This window comes from Carcharodon carcharias, chromosome 22, assembly GCF_017639515.1.
Source record: "Carcharodon carcharias isolate sCarCar2 chromosome 22, sCarCar2.pri, whole genome shotgun sequence".
Classification (NCBI taxonomy): Eukaryota; Metazoa; Chordata; class Chondrichthyes; order Lamniformes; family Lamnidae; genus Carcharodon; species Carcharodon carcharias.
In genome coordinates, this window is record NC_054488.1 from 40,125,136 (window position 1) to 40,139,745 (window position 14,610).

At 40.9% G+C, this 14,610-nt stretch overlaps 1 protein-coding gene across 5 annotated transcripts in view; it reads left to right on the plus strand.

The window, feature by feature from the left end:
• ccdc57 (coiled-coil domain containing 57) overlaps positions 1-14,610 on the plus strand; it is a 179,441-nt gene that overhangs the window by 83,133 nt on the left and 81,698 nt on the right. For all 5 annotated transcript variants that reach the window (XR_005946643.1, XR_005946644.1, XM_041217393.1 and 2 more), the window contains exon 8: positions 9,614-9,772. Coding sequence is in view for 3 of the 5 variants with exons in the window: in XM_041217393.1 (XP_041073327.1) it covers positions 9,614-9,772 (159 nt within the window). In the remaining 2 variants the exon portion in view is untranslated. The remainder of the gene's footprint in view (positions 1-9,613; positions 9,773-14,610) is intronic.

Sequence of the window (14,610 nt, forward strand, 5' to 3'; positions counted from 1 at the left end):
AAATCACATGACATGGTCCCTGCGTCAGTTGCCTCTGCATCACAAGCAACGGAGCCCCACAGGGTTGCGAGAGGATTCCCGTCCAATTCTGATTACCATCATTAAGCCAAACCTCCCTGCGTGTGTTACTCCTGGAAGCAAGTAGCTTCAATATTGGAGGCAGTGAGGATTAAAATCAACACCAATCTTACAGATTAGAAAATCCAGTCAGACAATTAATTGAGTGGATTCCACTGAGATCAGTGGAAAGAAAAAGCAAGTGCGGTGTATAATGGCTGGCCAATCAGCAAAGTCGAGTTTACCATCCAGCCTTTAAAATTGGAAGTGTCGGAGGTAAAATAGGAAGTATTGGAAGTGGGGTAAGGCTGGAGCTGAAATTACTCAAAAACCAATGACATTTCCTAGCTATTAATCTTTGGGACTGTTCTCATGTCAGTTTTAAAATTCACAACTGATCTCTGGAAGTTTATATTAATATGTCTTTCGTGAGTGATTCCACTTCCTTCGCAACGTTTTATATTGTTGTCAGGAAAAAGAGACTGGATTTGGATAAGTTGAGCTGACCCAAGAGCTCTTTAAGTTAAGGAAGGACACCTAAATGCCATAGGTGTTCCTCAGGGTAGTGTCCCAGGCCCAACCATCTTCAGCTGCTTCATCAATGACCTTCCTTCCATAAGGTCAGAAGTGAGGATGTTCAACACCATTCATGACTCCTCAGATACTGAAGCAGCCCATGTCCAAATGCAGCAAGACCTGGATAATATCCAGGCTTGGGATGACAAGTGGCAAGTAACATTGGTGCCAGACAATGCCCATCTCCATCAAGAGAGAACCTAACCATCACCCCATGACATTCAATGGCATTACCGTTGCTGAATCCCTCGCTATCAACATCCTGGGAATTACCACTGACCAGAAACTGAACTGGACTAGCCATATAAATACTGTGGCTACAAGAGCAGGTCAGGGCTAGGAATCGTGGTGCGAATAACTCACCACCTGACTCCTCAAAGTCTATCCACCATCTACAAGGCACAAGTCAGGAGTGTGATGGGACACTCTCCATTTGCTTGGATGAGTGCAGCTCCAACAACAGTAAGGAAGCTTGGCACTATCCAGGAAAAAGCAGCAGCTTGATTGGCACCCAATCCACAAACATTCACTCCCTCCACCACCGATGAACTGTGTTTACCGTCTACAAGATGCACTGCAGAAACACACCAAGGCTCCTAAGGTAGCACCTTCCAAACCTCATGACCACAATAATCTAGAAGGACAAGGACAGCAGATATGTGGGAACACCACCACCTAGAGTTCCTCTCCAAGGCATTCACCATCCTGACTTGGAAATATATCGCCATTCCTTCACTGTCACTGGGTCAGAATCCTGGAACTCCCTCCCTAACAGCAGGGTGTACCTATACTACATGGATTGCAGCAGTTCAAGAAGGCAGCTCACCACCACCTTCTTGAGGGCAATTAGGGTTGAGCTGGCCTAGCCAATGACACCCACATTCCATTAGTGAATTTTAAAAAAACAGCATTGGTAACTATTCGTTATCGTCCCTATGAATCATGCAATGTGGTGGATTACAGGACTAGCCATTAAAGCCTTTTCATAGGAAGTGCCAGAGTGATGCTACAGCAGCACCACACTCCTGATGTAATATGTTCTCTGCAGTTATAGAATTTTACAGCGCAGCACTTAATTTGACCCATCTCATCTGTGCTGGCTCTCTGACAAAGCTACCTATTTGCTTGCTTTTCTTTTCTAAGTTACCTGTAATTTTTTCTTTTCAAGTATTTTTCCCACATCCCTTTTAAAAACTATTATGGATTTCATTTGCATCATTGTTTCTTGTCAGAGCATTCCTTTATTGCTTTTAAAATTTTAGCATTGTATGTTGGATCCCACAAACAGCAGTTAGACAAATTACTGATTTTTTGTGCTGTCAATTACAAAATTACAACAATAGGACTCCTTGCTTTGATTGGTGACATCCAGCTAAACTACTGGAACAAGCAGGATGGTACTACTAACAATGCAGCACACCCTTGGGATGGTAATGGAATGTCAGGCAACATCATGGGCAGAATTTTCCATGTGTCAGGTGGGCGGGCCTGACCCAATCACCAGTGGGCGCGGAGCTGATTGCCGCCAGCGATCGGGGCTGCGCCGCCATTTTACGTGGGTGGGCCAATTAAGGCCCACCCAGCATGACGTCTGCCAGGAAGGGCTTCCATGCGGGCGGGAGGGAATCCCTAAAATCGAGAGTGCACTCTTTCACGCATGCACACAAAAGAGTACACTCATCTCCCTGAGGCTAAGTGCAGCCTCAGGGAGATCGCCTCGACTTTTAAAAATATTAAAAATAGAGAAAAGAAAATTCCCTTACATGTCCCCTCATGTGACAATGTCCATAACAACTTTATTACAATTTTTAAAACCCTACATTAAACCTCATCCCACTGCTGGATGAGGTTTCATGTTTTTTCTAGTTGCTGCCGGGGCTCCTGGCCGACCTGCCAACCTTCAGGTTGGATGGGCAGGTCCTTTATTTGCTTAATTAATCCTGTCAATGGCCTTAAGTGTCCATTGACAGGTTGGCGGGCCCACAGCTGATTTTGCTGCGCCCCCGCCTTCCTGAAAATTTAAATGGGGCGGGGTGACGTTGGGAGTTCCGCCCAGTGTCATCAAGTGTCAGCGAGCGGGTCCTGCCCCCCGCTCGCCGACAGCAAAATTCTGCCCTATGTGTTCAGATCCTGAAGTGAGCTTGACCCACAATCTTATGATACAGAGGCAAGGGTTCTGTCAACTAAGCCAACCTGACAGTCATTCACCTGTTTGTAATTTGGGTAAGTGTATTTTACCTTAAGAACATAAGAGTATTAGGAATAGGGAAAGACTATTAATTCCAATGAGCCCATCCTAGATTTCCAAATCACAGAAAAATAGCACACAATACACAATGTAATTAATATGCTGTTTACCACAACTGCCCACAAAAAGACAATATAAGAATACACAATCATCGTGACAATAGGTATGTGCATTGCTATAATTACTGCTGCGATTCTCCAGCAAAAGATTGGCAGAACCTCTGGGTGAACAATGTAAATGGCTAAAATCTGCCATTTATATTTTTCTAGAGTTTCTGCTGAAGTTACAGTGGGAGAACCCTGGGGAAATTCGCTCCATTGCATCATACACCCAACTGCAGAACTCAACAATATACTAGCACTTAACCACAAGAACTTTGGATAAAAATTTGAACAGACAAATAATTAACCAAAATAAGTCAAGAAAAAAATGGGGAGATTAGTAGGAGAAATTGTAACACAATAAGCACCAGTACCAAACTGCACATTCCTTTGTTTCCCTTTAATTGTGATTTATCTGAATGCTTTATTCAGAATGAATGAAAGAGTAACACAACATGAAAGGTGTGATTAAAAGGCTTAAAGGAAGTGATGATAAAACCCAATAGAAAAGATACACAAAGACCACTTAAGACAGAGGCTGAAAAATATACAATACGAGCAATACTGTATATTAGATTTAGCATGTACTGTGGTTCCTTGGTGGGAGCTGAAGCCGTGTACATTACATCATGAAAGGCCTGCCAAATAATTAAAGTTCCAAATTTGGTACAACAAAATGCAGACAGCAATATGAATAAGGCAGATCCTCAAGCACCAGATTCTAGAGATCAACAAATACCTGTATGAAGCTTTAGATGGGATATGCTTAAATTAGGATCTATGAGGAACAAGGAGGATAATTTGCAACTAATGTTTATCAGATGAAATATTTGAAATACAGAACTAGTTACTGCTCCTTTAACCACAGCTATGTATGTCCTTTGGTGTGTCCTTCCGAGGATTGTAATGTCAATTACAATGTGGATTACATTTCCTAATACAGTAAAAGCCAGTTAAAGGGTATTCTATAATTAGAAACATCAGTTTAAGTAGAGCAGTTGCCCAGGCATAGTTTTGTTTCACATCCACTCAACAGAAATTGCTTGATGGACATGATTTGAATAAAAAGGACATTTTATTCTTTCCTGGTGAGTTTTAATTGGGCTGTATTATGTAATGTGTAGTTTAAGGTTCTTTCAGCCAATATACCTCATCTTTACTGTGTCTGCGCAGCACTGCATTTTGACAGCTACGGAATGGTGTTTCATCTCCCTTTCCTTCAACTATGTTTTTTAAAATTTAGATAATACTGGTATATTGAATTGTGCCATTTTTGTACACATCATATACATAGTATCCAAGATGCACAATGCATTAATTGCACAAAATGTCATTTCTATTACCCTTGCCTCTGCTCTTCAGCCAGGAGTCTACCTATCACACACACGCAATGGATCTTTTCTCCTGTCTTCAGAATTCTTGTTCTACCTGGACTCCTCCCTCAGGTGTCTAACTCTTCATAGATCTTTTCATTGGAAACTGCCAGCTGTCTCAATATAATGACTTCCCTCATGCACTCAAACTTTTCTCCCTCTCTAAACTTACAGCACTTCATTCTCTCAGGTCCAACTCTAATGTGCTGATAAAGGTGGTGCTGTTGTTATTTTGGTGAACCTACTTGCATATACTGGAGTAGAATGCCAACTCTTTTACTCTCCTCCTACCTCCCACAGGACTATGATCCCACAGCCTCTAATCTTATAGTCCATCAAGTCCACATAGCCCACTTCGGCCACCTTCCAAAGATCCACAAACAGTATCATCCTGGCGGACACATCCATTAAACTTGTTCTTGTCCCACAGAGGTGGCTTTGTCAGAACAGATGTGAGAGAGATGGAAAAACTGGGAGAATGAAATAGAATCTTTACAGAAAGCTTCCTATCTTGATTCTATTTTTTTCTGCCTTTGCCCAGTCTCTTCCAACCTACATCCATGAGATTACACCATGCTCTGCAATTTTAACAGTTTCCTGTTCCAGACCATTGTCTTTTCACCGTGAATGTCCGATACCTTTACGCCTCTGTCCCTACTAGGATGGCCTAAGAGCTCTTTTCTTCTTCCTTAAATAGAGGCTCAAGCAGTCTTCATCCATCAGCACGCCACTCTGCCTAGCTGAACATGTTCTAACATTAAACAACTTCCTTGATTCTATTCACTTCCTCCAAATAAAAGAGGCCTGAATGAGTCCTAGTTATGCCTCTTTTTTCCTGGGATATATGGAACATACCTCATTCCAGTCCTATTTGGTGCCTCTTCCTTTTATTCTTTATTTGGTACGATGAACATTGTATCGGTGCCATTTCCCGCATTCCCCCTGAACTGGAAAATTTCATCAACTTTGCTTTTGATTTCCACGCTTTTCTCGCATTTGTATAGTCCATGTCTGACTCTTCCTTTCCCTAACTTCTCTGTCTCCAAATCTGGGCATTGGTTATTGGCCTATATCCGCTTTATGCCCACTAATTTCCACAGCTACCTTGATTACACTTTCTCTCACCCCTCCTGTAAAGATTCTATTCCATTCTCACAGTTTTTCAGTCTCCCTCATATCTGTTCTGACGATGCCACCCTTTGTATTAGTGCTTCCTTTTCCTCCACCAACGGTGACCGCTCTCCACTGTGGTTCACAGGACCCTCTACTGTGTCAGTTACATTTCCTGCAATACTACTTCTCTCACCCTTTCCCCTGCCCAGAACATGATAAAGTTCTCCTTGTCCTCACTTTCCTCCCTACCAGCCTCCATATTCAACGGATCATCCTCCACCATTTCCAAAACCTCCAGCGTGATGCCAACCAAATGGGTTGCAGGTAGTGGTGAGCAGGAGGGTAGTAGTAAGTGGAAAGAGGATTTTTGGTTCAGTTTCGTTCCAGGCAACCTGTAGGCTTTTAACGTAAAAATTACAGGGCAGGATCGTAACCCATCCTTATTATGTTTTTGTGGAAAAGTGATTTCAATTTAACATGCCATTTTTTAGGAACACATTAGGAGTGCTAAATGAGGGGGCTAGCTATTGTTTGTTTTAGTGGTTTTCTGCTATGCTTTTTGGTGATCTATTTAGGTTTATGTGACAGAATTTTTTCCGAAAGCAAATTTTTCTCAAATGCTGCAAGGCTTTTATGCAATGGTTCATTTGATGAAATATTTGGGAAAAAACACTAAAGACTTTCTTGAGCATATACTAGCAGCATCAAAACTCTGTGCTAACATAATACTGCCCCTTAAACAAGGAAAAGAAACAGAATATCTACCCTTCCAGGTGGCTCCACCATATTTATCCAAAATGACAGTACTCATTTAAGACCCAAAAAGTGCCATACGTAGCCTACATGCCGGGCATCATCACATCCATTTAGTCCATGGAATCTGTTAAGCTTACTCTTTAATGTTTAAGCGAGGAAGTAAAAAATGTTGAATAATTTTGAGGATCTAGTGCTGGGAAACATATTTGAGCAGGAAGCATAGAGGAGTTTTACTTTGTTAGCCCAAAGTGTCAATCAAACACCTGGAACTATGCCATTTGAATTGACAATAAGAAATTCAAATTGTCCTTTGTCTCAAATAACCTAGGCAGTCCTTTCAAGAGAACAGCCAGCTGCCTTCAAACATTTTTGGTGTTGCTTACTTTCAGGCGGCCTTTGAACAACAGGATCAAAAGCTCCTGAGGTTCTAATTTCAGGGAAAGCTCTACCAATAAAACTTCCTTTTGGCGCCACATCTGTACTTAAAGTTTTCACAAAAATGTTTGTTTTTGCAAGCCATTCACAACTGCAATGTTGCACAGAGGCTGGAAAGAGCAGTTTGTCAGAAGGCTGCTCAGGGTGCAAAACAGCCAGTTTTCTGTTTCATTCAGGCTCTTGGTTTGCTCATGAGCTTTTAATCTGATGGAAGCATTTTGGAGATATCAGGTACAATATTTTTTGAGACCTATGCTGCTTAATTTCTTCTCCTGGTTGCCTTCAATTCTTAATATCTTTGTTAATGTGAAAATAGATTGAGCTGCAACATGGTCCCAGGAACAATGATCAAGTTAAAGCTTCTACTGCCTTCTTTGATGTGAAATGTATCTCTGACAGATTGCTGGGAGGGGAATTGTCTTTCAAACTCTTGTTGTAATTTTCTACTGAGTGGTTACGTGGGCTTGACATCAGCAACCAATATATTTTCCCTTGTAAATTACTGTTTTAGGTGCTCACTTAGTACAGACCACCGCCCTTGATTGTCAAGTCATATTCTTCAGATTCTGCAGCATTTGTTTGATAGCTTGATTATTGAGCACCTGATGATTGCACAATGTTCAGCACCATTGCTTCAGATACTGAAGCAGTCCTATTCCAAATGCAGCAAGACCTGGACAATATGGGCTGACAAGTGGCAAGTAACATTCATGCCACAAAGGTGCCAGACAATGACCATCTCCAACAAGAGAGAATCTAATCATCGCCCCATGACATTCAATGGCATTACCATCGCTGAATCCCCCACTATCAACATCCTGGGGGTTACCATTGACCAGAAACGGAACTGGACTATTTGTATAAATACTGTGGCTACGAGAGCAGGTAAGAGGCTAGGAATCCTGCAGCGAGTAACTCACCTCCTAACTCCCCAAAGCCTGTCCACCATCTACAAGGTACAAGTCAGGAATGTGATGGAATACTCTGCACTTACCTGGATGAGTACAGCTCCAACTACAGTAAAGAAACTTGACACCGTCCAGGAGAAAGCAGCCCACTTGATTGGCACCCCATCCACAAATATTCACTCCCTTCACCATCGACTCACAGTGGCAGGAGTGTGTGTCATTGACAAGATGCACTGCAGGAACTCAACAAGGCCCCTTGGACAGCACTTTCCAAACCCACAATCTCTACCATCTAGAAGGACAAGGGCAGCAGACACATGGGAACACCACCACCTGAAAGTTCCCCTCCAAGCCACTCACCATCCTGACTTTGAAATATATTGCTGTTCCTTCTCTGTCGCTGGGTCAAAATCTGGAACTCCCTCCCTAACCGCACTGTGGGTGTACCTACACTACGTGGACTGCAGCAGTTCAAGAAGGCAGCTCATCACCACTTTCTTAACGGCAATTAAGGATGGACAATGAATGCTGGCTTAGCCAGCGACACCCACATCCTATGAATGAATACAAAAAAATCAGCAAGCTCTTGCTTTGAAGGTTCTTCAGTCAAATAACATGCCTACACTCACTGTCCAATCTTATATGTGAAGAATTGCCACTTAGATGAGGTACCAGCTGACACACCACCTTTTGAAATTGTACTTCAGTGTAATTCATAACTTTAAGCAACAGGGTTTGTGACTATAAATATAGAAATTCCTGGAAGAAGGTAAGTATGCTTGAAGTGCAGCAAAAATATCAAGGACTTCTGTAGGTATTAGTCCTGTTCCTAAAAATCCATACTTTTGCAGACAGCTAGAGTATTTCCGTTTCTCTGCTATTTTGTTAGAGGAACACCTGCCTTTTTTGAGACAAGTCAAAAATATCCATCTACAATGGCTCAAAAGGTTAATGCAACATAGAGTGTATTCCTGAGCCTTTATGACCAACGATTCCAATTCCATTTCTGTGCAGAGGTAGCTGACCTCAGTTGCCATGGTATTGGAAGCACCATGGTTATTCTCTGTGTCCCTGGGCTTGGGAGGAGAAACATTAGCTAGTATTCCCACTCCTGATCACTATCCGGTATCCTCTTTTGGAAATTTTGGTTATGTGAATGTCAGATGAGGACTGGGTGTACATCCTGAAAAGGTTGAAGACCAGGCTAACACATGATGAATGATCATTGATTGTTGATGCCTGCAGAATCCGACCAGTCCAAGTCTGAGTCTCACGCAGAGAAAATGGAGCTTAAAAGAAATTGATTTGATCCATTTATCACTGTTTGAATCAATAGCCTTTGATACTTCATGAATGGCTTACTGCCAGATACTTTGCTTTTGACTTGGTTTAAATACGACGTTTGGAGCCAAATACTCCTAAAGAAGGAAATTGTTTTTGTGAATTTCAGGAAATTCTTTTAAGAAGTACATGATATAATTTTAAATCAAATTTCTATTAGAGAGAGTTTGACAGAGAAGACTTATTTTTAATTTGTATGTCCTCCTATGATTAGATAATTACGCAAACTCTTCTATCCACTAAAATGTCAATTTCAGTTGGGACCATTGATTGTAACTTGAAAATTAACTTTGCAAAGGAGTTTTCTGAATATTCTTTGTTAGCTCTACATTCAAAGTCACAATCAACAGAGAATGCACTGTAACAGATGGAATAATTGTTTAGATCACTATGCAAGCTGTCGAACAACAGAACTCTTCAGTTATTAATAAACCATGGCTGTGTTATCGCAGAATAGAAAAAGCACTAATTAATTTTAATGAGGTGCACTTTTTAAAAGCAGATAAAATGATGACAGAACAGTTTTCAGAAAATTATTCTATAGTACTGTAATTGTTTGGAGTTGCCACTGAATGGACACTGTGACATATTCAATAATGTAGCACAATGCAGCTGTTTCATCTCATAGAGGCTTGAAGAGGGGGCATTTATTTTATTTTGTAATGAGCTGCAGAATTTTATTTATTTTTTGTCCTGTTTATCTAGGTTACGTGGGGAGCTTTCAACAGTGAAGACTGGCTGGGATAGTCACATCACGCAGATCTCCAAGGAGACCGTTACTAAGGACATGCAGATTAAAATGTTGCAAGACCAGGATTCAAAGCTGAGAATTGAGTTAGCAAGATACAAGGAGGATGTGGAAAAGTAAGTTGCATTGTCAATCAGTTGAGAAGTGGCACCTCATTCTCACTTGAAAAGATACAGATCCATTATAAGTTATTTTTGGAATAAGACCTGGAGTTTCCTAAAACACTGTGGGATTGGAATTGCTGTTCCATTGATAACTTTTTAGGATGTAAACTTAAACTCTGATTTTCTGAAATAGATGATTAGTGGTCGAGAAGCTCACAGTAGGAATATTTGAGTTTCAAAATTGCCATTCCAATTCACCTGCCCTTAATTGGGGATATTTTTAAGAGCTCTTGATTAAGTTGCAAGATTGACTGCCTCAGGGTGATAAAGTGTTGCCTCACAAGGTCTGGGAAAACATTTCTCCTTCAGTTACACCATTGCTAGCAGTTATGGAGTGATGCTGATAAACTGAAAAATTTACAATTGAGAACATCCTGTATCTATTTTCTAGTGTAGCAGCACTTGAATTTGTAGGGGAGCAAACAACTAGCTCTTCAACTCTTCTTTGTTGTATTGATACCTTTGGTACATGTAAAACACATATATTTTACACTTAATCTGCAATATTTAATAGCTGTATTATAATTACTGATCAATCTCCTGTGAGGTTGTATATGGGGAGTTAAGATCAAGCATGGTCTTCAAGTGATATGGGGTAAGATTATAGGAAATAACTAGGTCATGACAGGTGCTTAGTCCTTAAAAATATGGTTAAACATAAAATGAGAGGAAATCTTATTAAAAATTAGTTAAGCTGTCTGCACAACAATCCACACCTTGTCCGTAATAAAACAAGAGAGCTGAGAGCGCTCATGCATTGGGAGGAAGCGGACATCATAAGGATTACTGAGACCACGGCTACAGAAAAATCAGGGCTGGGAATTAAACATTGCAAGGCTTAACATATTTACGAATGATAGAGGCAAAAAAGGGGAGGCGGAGTAGTATACTTATAAGGAATGTCATAATGGCTGGAGAAAAAAAGGATGCAGTTATCTTTTTTCCCCAAAAATATATTCTATTCATCAAATTTCTAAAAGTATATTGCAAAACATTTCAACTTGAAAGTTACAGAAAGTGCAACAGAACTCAACTTGTCTGCATACAACATGTTCCACTGAGGTGCCTCGATACACAGTTATCAGCAAGACAAAAATAGAATCCATATGGACAGAGGTAAAAGATAATACATGATCAATCATACTGTAGTCTACAGACCAATCTATCAGACCAATCATACTGTAGTCTACAGTGAAGGAAGAAATATACAGACAAACTAATAAATTTAGTAGAAAATATAGATTAATAATCATGAGGACTTTACTATGTTAATATTAATTAGACAGAAGAGGGATAAAGGTATGGAGTTCCTACAATGTCTGCACGAATCCTTTCAGAGAATCTTAACGGCACAGAAGGAGGCCATTCGGCCCATCATGTCTGCACTGGCTCTCCAAATGAGTATTATGACCTGGTGCCATTTCCCTGCCTTTTCCCTGTACCCTTGCACATTGTCTCTATTCAAATAATTATCTAATGTCCTCTTGAATGCCTCGATTGAACCTGCCTCCATCACACTTCCAGGCAGCACATCCTAGACCCTTTCTACTCCCATTTGCTTAAAACTCAACACAGGAAGAGTCATTATTGGATCTAAATGGAGAATGAACCAAAAGATAAGCGAAGTAAAAGGGGAACATTTAACAAAAACTTAAATTAATATAGCACCTTTAAAAAAAGTAAAGCATCTCAGGACACTTCACAGGAGCATTATAAAGCAAGGTATGACATTATTAATTGTTAAAGTCAACTGCCATCATAGCCAAATGCTGAATTAAGGCAAGTTTTACCATTTTAAGTAAAATACAAAAACAAAGCAACAAATAAGTTCAGATGAAAATGCACCGGCAGCATGGCAACCAACAGCACCACCATCAATACAACAGGCAGCAACAACATTGAACCACAAAAGGGGATATTAGGTCAGAGGACCAAAAACTTAATCAAAGAGGTAGGTTTTAACGAGTGTCATAAAGAAGAAAAATGAGGTAGAGAGGTGCAGGGATGACATTCCAGAGCTTGAGGCCTAGGCAACTGAAGGCACGGACACCAATGGTGGAGCGATTAAAATTAGGGATGCATAAAAGGCCAAAATTAGATAAGCGCAGATATCTGGGAGGGTTGTGGTGCTGAAGGAGATTACGAAAATAGGAAAGGATCAGACCATGAAGGAATTTGAAAACAAGGATTAAAATTTTAAAATTAAGATCAGGAGCCAAACCGTGCACAGAGGTGATAGGGATGGAACTTGGTGCGAGTGAAGACACAGGGCAGCAGAATTTTGAATGACTTCAAGTTTACACAGGGAGACCAGCCTGAAATTTGTTGGAATAGTCAGGTCTAGAGGTAACAAAAGCATGAATGTGGGTTTCAGGCATAGCTGAGCTGAGACAGGCGCAAAAATCAGATGATGTTATGGAGGTGCAAATAGGTGGTCTTGGTGATGGCACGAATATGAGGTCGGAAGCTCATCTCAGGATCAAATGTGACAGCAAGGTTGCAAAGAGACTGATTTAATCTCAGACTCTCAAGGTTGCAAGTGACTATCTAGTGACTATGTAATATGCTTTATGATGATAATAAAGCAGGACATAAGTCTAATGAACATCAGGTTAATAGATTGGAGAAAAGCTGATATTTTTAGGGGCTGAGTATAGAACATGAGAAGATAAAATTGCCAACAAAATTGGCTAACAACAATGTAAAACAACAATGGAGCAACATTTAAAATGGTGTGCATCAAAAATATATTCTGTCAAAAGGAAAGAAGAAAAGAAACACCAAAGAGACTCCGTGGATGAATAAAGACATAAGGGAACAACTGAGGGTAAAGAATGTACATCAAGCAAGTAAATATAGATGCATTTAAGGAGATGCTTGACAACATGTGAGGGAGAAGGGAAAATAAAGTTATGCTGATGGATTTAGATGAGAAAAGATGAGAAGAAGCTCAAAGGGAGTGTAAATGCCAGCATGGACTGGTTGGTTCAATTGGCATATTTCTGTGCAGTATATCCTACATAATCTTGTGTGATGTACACTCTTATTTTAATATATTACTGTGATAGTATTGGCAGCAATTTGGGGAAACAAAAAAGTGGAGTTAGTTGAAGCAGTTTGAGCTGGCCAGTGCAAAATTGAAATGGCAGAGTACCAGCATTGGTGGAAGAGTGTATTTACAGCAAGTTTATGGCAAGTTTACATTCTATTCTAAAATTGTGTCACAACCAAGTAAAAGGCCTTTCCTGAAAGTGGGCAGTGAGCTAAGAATTTGTGTGTGTGTATACAGGCCCCTTTTAATTTATGAGTGGTTCAATTTAGAAATAACCCAGCAGAGAAGCTCTAGTATTGGACACAATTGGTTAGTTTATTACAAAACTACTGCTGAAAGTTACTTCATAAAAGTGATAAAGTTATTAACTAAAATACAGCTACAAAAATTAAAATGCTGATAAAGAAAACAAGATACGTAAAATTTAGATTTCAGACCGGTCTCTGTGAGATATCGTTGCAGGCCTGTTGCTTGAATTCCTTCTTTCCAAAGTGAAGAGGTTGAATCCTGAAGTTCGGTTTAGCAGCTACGATGGCTCCTGGACTAGACTAGCTGGCGTTTGCCTTTTTCAGGTGGACTTAGTCGGTCAGCAGGTTTTTGGGAGAGAGAGAGAGGTTTCCTGTTCCTCACTGATTCTGCATTTATGGCAGTCACAGATTGCCTAGACTCTTTTTTGGTAGAACAGCAATTGATTTCTTAATACCTTCCTCTTTATCCTCCCTTGGCCAAGAACCCCTCCACTGAAGGCCAAGAACCCTCTCTGATGTCATTTCTCAGAGCTCTTCCTAGGGATTCTAGACCCTGCCTCATGAAATGGCTCCTGACAGCCTCCTTTATTCAGTTCAAGAAACACAAAATGGCTACTATGTTAATTTTCAAGGAGTCATTGTTTCACTAGGTAAAGAAGGTAATTACATTGTAGCCCTTTTGAACTTCCAGTCTCCTGAACCCTCAGAAGCAAAAGGGTTTTTCACACCTTATAGAAGATTTAATGGACATTCCTGGAGGAATCTTTTGCATTTTACTGACTCTTCATAGCCAGCTGTAGAGATATGAGGTTGACAAGGTCTGAACAAACACAGTCGCCTGTCCATACTTCCATTTTGAAAAAAGCTTTGGGCAGAATTTAGCCCCCGATGGGCAGGCGGGCCCTACCAGCTTGGCGGCAGGCAGGCAGCCGAACACCGCCACTGAAACAGGCCCTGCCGCCATTTTGAGTGGGCGGGCCAATTAAGATCCACTCAGCGGGCTGCCCGACGGGAAACGCTATGCACTTCCTGTGCGGGGGGTGGGGGAAGGGATTCCCCAACTGTCAGTGCGCTCTTTCACACATGCACGCGAAAGAGCACACTGCTCCCTGAGACTAAGTGCTGTCTCAGGGAGATTGGTGACAGTTTAAAAAACCTCAAAAATAGAAAAATTAAAAAATTATTAACATGTTCCCCTCATGTGACAATGTCACACGAGATGGGACATGTTAATAACTATGACATAAAGTTTATTAAAGATTTTTAAAACAGACATGAAACCTCATCCCACCAGTGAATGAGGTCTCATGTTTTTTCTATTGCCCGCCGGGGCTCCTGGCCTGCCCGCCAGCCTTAAGGTTGGACAGGCAGGGCCTTTAACTGGGTTAATTATCCTGTCAATGGCCTCAATTGGCCATGCATGGTTGGCGGGCGGACAGCTGATTTTGCTGTCCAACCGCCTTCCTGAATATTTAAATGGGGCGAGATGA